This window comes from Barbus barbus (genome assembly GCF_936440315.1).
Source record: "Barbus barbus genome assembly, chromosome: 50".
Taxonomy (NCBI): Eukaryota; Metazoa; Chordata; class Actinopteri; order Cypriniformes; family Cyprinidae; genus Barbus; species Barbus barbus.
This window is the reverse complement of record NC_136728.1, coordinates 6,826,677-6,832,676: the sequence shown is the minus strand read 5'-3', so window position 1 is coordinate 6,832,676 and position 6,000 is coordinate 6,826,677. Positions and strand designations below refer to the sequence as shown.

Genomic DNA, 6,000 nt, shown 5'->3' with positions numbered 1-6,000 from the left:
TGTGTGTGTCCAAGCCTGAGGTTCACTTCCCTCATTAAAGCCATTAAATCATGTGCTGAAGACGAGACAGCATGCCAAACATTCACACACAGAACAGCTGAGCTGATCCGAAGGTTCAGAGTCACACAAATACAGTATACTGTATTAATACCATTTGAAATACTTCATGCCATTTCATTATAATCTTGCAGGTCTACTAAAATACAAGCTGAGAATAAGTGTCATCAAAACATTTTTAAAAATCCCTATCAAAGCAAGTAACCATCTCTGGTGGTGTAACACTAAGGTCAAAAATCTGGACTCGCAACCAAACATTTGAATCATCTATCAGCAACTATCAGCAATGGTGGTGTAATATAAGCAACGGCCAGATCAGAGGACACGTACAAAAACACTTACTGAGATAAACATTTACATGTATGCATTTGGCAGACACTTATCCAAAGCATTTTTCGCACATTTTTGTACCCTGAGAATGAGTTTAGTGAATACATGACCTTAGTGCTGTTAGTGCCACATTATGCTATTAAACTGTGATAAACTATATAGTAATATTGGTTATTAATTCAGCGTAATGAAAAAGCATTACGAACAGAAAAGTTCTATTTTTTCGCTATCAGTGAAATCACTTTCAAACCAGCATAGTGAATCTGCATGACCGAATCAGCCTGATGAGAAATTTTTTCACACACGAAATTCCGGATTGCATAGAGTCCTACTGAAAACTGGATTCCTGTTTTTCCACAAGGTGGCGACACTCTACGAGTAATTTTGCATTTGAAAAGAAGACAGAAAAGCAACAAACTACTGGAGACTCAAGAACAACTGACAGAGATACATGCATTTTTTTCATGTCTAACATAGGAATGTTTATTCAAAAGATCCAGCAAAATTACAGCACACACCTGTATGAAGCGAGCGAGGGGTGAGGCAAATATCCTGAGTGAAAATACGCCAGCGCGTCGGCTGCAGTTCCAGGGCCGAGCCCTAGAGGGAGCCCTAAAGGCACACGCAGCTCATCAGCGGAAGCGTACGGGCGAAAGCCATCGCGAACAAACTCGTCCTGAGCTCTTGAGAGCAGCATATGAGGAACCTGTCGGGACAAGCTGAGAAAGAGGAACAGCGGATGAGTGACAGAGCGCTGTAGGATGTGCAGGTGTGAGTATGTGAGTGACGGCTGCTGTACTGACTGGGTCTGCAGACGCGGGTCCTGCACCAGAGCACTCGGGGTCACGCTGAAGGGATGAGCTGAGCCCAGGTACGGCGGGAGAGAGAGGGAGGGCTTCTCCTGGCCTGGTAAATGCCGGTCGGGGGCCAAACGCTCCTGACCGGACCCTCTTAACCCTGCATCAGTCTAAAAGAGGGGAAAAAAACATTTATGGTTAGGGCTTTATGGGAATATTTTGCAAATATATTAATACCACTGTACACCAATATTTGTTTATGTTTTATAAGGTATAAAAATATTATGTATATTTTTGTTCCATATATGGTATGTATGTATATATATATATATATATATATATATATATATATATATATATATATATATATATATATATATATATATATATTTATGTGTGTGTGTGTGTGTGTGTGAGACCCTAGATCACAAAACCAGTCATAAGTAGCACAGGTATATTTGTAGCAATAGCCAACAACATTGTATGGGTCAAAATGATCGATTTTTCTTTTATGCCAAAAATCATTAGGATATTTAGGAAAGATCATGTTCCATGAAGATATTTTGTACATTTCCTACCATGAATATATCAAAACTGCATGGCTAAGAACCTCATTTGGACAACTTTAAAGGTGATTTTCTCAATATTTAGATTTTTTTTTTGCACCCTCAGATTCCAGATTTTCAAATTGTTGTATCTTAGCCAAATATTGTCCTATCCTATTGTCCTATATATAGTGTTTTTAAAAACATTTTTTTCCTTATTTATTAATTCATAAATATCATCAACCTGAACTAACATTGCCTTGTCATACAACGTATCTGATATTTTAGGAAATATGATATCATGAAAAAAAAAAAAATTAATTAATTAAATCAAATCAAATCAATCAATTAAATACTTAATGCTTATTTGTTCTAATCTAAAATATAATAATAAAATATTATGCTAAATTACTTAAGGGTCTCTTTTCAAGAATTTCATCATTTTAACTAGGATTTTTTCTTCATTATGATATCAAGACAGTTTTACCACCCTGATATTTTTGACTGTCTCGGCCCAGAAAAATGAATATTAATCCAAAAATTAAAAACATGCTCATCACAGAGATTAGTAGTATTATGTGTATACTACTACAGTATTTATTAACATTTTGAACGAGCTATTATTTATAGTTTCATTTTTTATTTTAGTTTAAGTTTATCATTTTATTATGTGCTCTTGTAATTTCTGTTAGTATTTTATTCTATTTCTTTATTGTTTTATCTGATTTTTAATTTCAGTTTTAGATTTACTACTTTTTGGCCTGGTTTCACAGACAGGGCTTAGACTATGCCAGGATAAGGCCATAATTAAATTAGGACATCTAAGTCCTTTTTATAAACTTTCCTTTATAAAACATTACGGGTGTCCATCTTGAGACAAAACAAAGGCATTGATATATTTTAAGATCAATCAGTGCAATATATATTTTTTTTCAGTTGAAATAGCTCAGACTTACATTTTAGTCTGGGACTAGGCTTAAATTTGTGTCTGTGAAACTGGAGGTTTAAGTTGTTCTTTCTTAAAGGTGCAGTGCGTGATTTCTGAGAAACGCTGTTGTGGATTGGACCAAGCACCAAAACACACTTGTAGCCAATCAGCAGTAAGGGGCGTGACCACTCATGAAGGGGGAGGTGCCTGTGTTGCATAGCATGTTTGTGAATTTGGGGGCGGAGCTATTAAGATTGGAGTGTGTTCCTTTTAGGTAGGGGCGTGTTTGTTTTGGTGATTTCAAATTTTAACAGTGTTTCTCAGAAACCGCTTACTTCACATCAAATTTTTTTATTTCAGTTTTATGATTTTAGTTCAAGTTTTTTATATATTTTATTAATTTCAGATTTATTTCACTAACCCGAAAATCTTTTTTAATAGTTTTAGTTAATAACACTGGCGGTGACGACATCTTTCTCCTTCGACAGCCATTCAAAAGTCACTTCAGTTCACAGCCAAACTGTGTGTGAACCATATTTAGCGGCCAAACTGGACTGACAACTGTTCTGCTGCTATACCAACAAATATTATATAAACCCATATGCATTTACTTTAAAAACAACTCCATTCAATCGCAAATAGGTGCCAAATATAGTCTATGGATGAAACAGCGAGTGTGTGTGTGTGTGCGTGCGTGCATGTGTGTGTGTGTGTGTGGTCGAGACAAAGAAGACAGACAGTGCAACTGAAAGCGCACTGAATATATCCGGAGCTTTGGCTCCTCTATCCCATCCCGAGCTACAGAAGACTCTTTGTGTAAACAGAGAGAGGCTAGTTTGATCAGGGTGAAGTGCCTATTGTCTCTCCTGATGTCCCCTGACTGCAGCGCTAAATAAACTCACAAAGCCACACAGAATGAGAGCTGAACAAACCACACACACACTTCGGGCATGATCTTGCCGTCGCGCCTGAGAGTCACTGAAATAATGGACATGCAGGACCCCCACAGATCAGCCCGTTTGCACTAATCCAGCCCAACTGAAACCCCTCAGTCCCCCTTCAGAGTCTGAGAGATGGCTCTGTTTGAATCGATTGGCAAAGATAAAGGAAAAGTCACCATCATAAATATAAGGTTTTCATTTCACAACCAAATGAATGACCTCACGCAGCCTGGACTAGTTCTTCGTGTCAGATAACAGATTATTTGAATGAATCTCTGAAGATTATTTAAAGTCGTATGATCGCCTTTTTCGTCATTGGGTTGTTGGTCAAACATTAAACAGTAGTTCTCAGTGTTGCATATTGAAGAGCAAATAATGCACATTAACTGCATAACTGTATCATTTAATTAATTTTTATCATTTATTTGAATATATTATTTTACCATCATATAATTCATTCACAGAAATCATTCATTTCTATTAAAATAAATTAAATGTAAATTTATTATTTTATTTTCATGTATTATTTAAATAATGTACGATATATATATATATATATATATATATATATATATATATATATATATATATTTGATAATATATGAAAATAAAAGAATGAATGCATGAACACAATGAATACAAATTTAATATAATTTTAATATCATGCACATGATATTAATGTATTAAAATAAATTTGATTACATTACAATTAATTATTTTCATATATTGTCATATAAATTAATTGAACTATTTTTATATGTAAGATAGATGAGTTGACAATCTACAAAAAGACAAATTAATAAATATTTTATTCTAATATTGGATTTCTTTTAATTTATTTTCTTTTAATATATTTCATATATGATAGTAAAATAATTTGTCAAAATTAAGTATATATAAATATTCAAATAATTTATATTAAAATAATTTAGATGTTTATATATATATTATTATATATATTATTTTTTTAATTTTTTTAATTTATTTATTTTTTTTCTTCAAATAAGAATATATATATATATATATATATATATATATATATATATATATATATATATATATATATATATATATATATATATATATATATATATAATTTTTTTTTTTTTTTTTTATTTATTTATTTTTTTTCTTCAAATAAGAATAAATGTTACTAAAGCAACCAACCAAATAAATAAATAAATGCACATTAACTGTATAATTGATGTTTTATGTGTGTAAATTTCAATGGGCATATAAGATTTGTCAACTTTTATGAATACATTAGCATATACAGATGAATTTAAAACATATACGGACTAAAAGCCACAAAATCCAATTTTTGAATAGAAACTTCTATAATTTTTTCTTATGCTAGACCAGTTGATCCCAATCCTGGTCCTGGAGAACCCCGAAACTGCACAGTTTAGACGTCTCCCTAATCAAAGACACCTGACTCAACTCATCAGCTCATTAGTAAAGACTCCAAGATCTCAAATGTGTGTCAGATAAGAGAAAGATCAAAAGCATGCAGTGTTGGGGGTTCAACAGGACCAGGATTGGGAAGCACTGGTCTAGAGAATACATGCTGAGGCAGAGACTCTGTCATACCTGGCGTCCCTCAGACCTCCAGAAGCCATTGACGTTTTTAGTCGGGGCGATGGTGACCACAGGAGGGGTACCCATGGCAACCCGCTTAGGTGTACTGACAGGAGAAATGTGATTGGTCACCGGAGAAGAAACATGTGAAGACTCACTACTAATGGATCCTGGGAAAGAGAAGACAGAGGAGTTATAGGAGAAATCAGAGGAAAAAAAAAGAAAAACATTCATAAATATTTTATTTATTTATTTTTCATTTTAATAACATAATACCATTCATTCATAGAAATCATTCATTTATATTAAAATACATTAGATATTAGATATAAATTCATATTATCAAATACAAACTAATCTATAAATATAATTTCCATATCAACTGAATTTAATTAAATATAAGACAGTAACGCAATCTTGAAAAATTGAAAAAATAAATAAATTAATATTTTATTTTGTCACATTTATTTATTTTATTTATTTACATTAATGTATACACACACACACACACACACACACACACATATACATACATATATATATATATATATATATATATATATATATATATATATATATAAATGAAGTACATTTATTAAACTTATTATTAGATAAATTAACAACAACACTTATTGTATATATACATTTATTTCTAATTTAAATGTAAGACAGGAGATTTGAAAAACCACAATGAATAAATATTTTATTCTAATATTGGATTTCGTTTCACATATTTTAATATATTATTTATTTATTATTTATATTAAATACATGATATTAAAATAACACATTGAAATAAAGCATATATTAAAATAAAATAAGTG

The 6,000-nt window shown here is 32.0% G+C and overlaps 1 protein-coding gene across 3 annotated transcripts in view; it reads right to left on the bottom strand.

Moving 5' to 3' along the window:
- gse1a (Gse1 coiled-coil protein a) overlaps positions 1-6,000 on the bottom strand; it is a 42,269-nt gene that overhangs the window by 16,492 nt on the left and 19,777 nt on the right. For all 3 annotated transcript variants that reach the window (XM_079414349.1, XM_079414351.1, XM_079414350.1), the window contains 3 exons: positions 5,189-5,346; positions 1,191-1,354; positions 906-1,106 (listed from right to left, as the gene is read on the bottom strand). In XM_079414349.1, the coding sequence (XP_079270475.1) occupies positions 906-1,106; positions 1,191-1,354; positions 5,189-5,346 (523 nt within the window). The remainder of the gene's footprint in view (positions 1-905; positions 1,107-1,190; positions 1,355-5,188; positions 5,347-6,000) is intronic.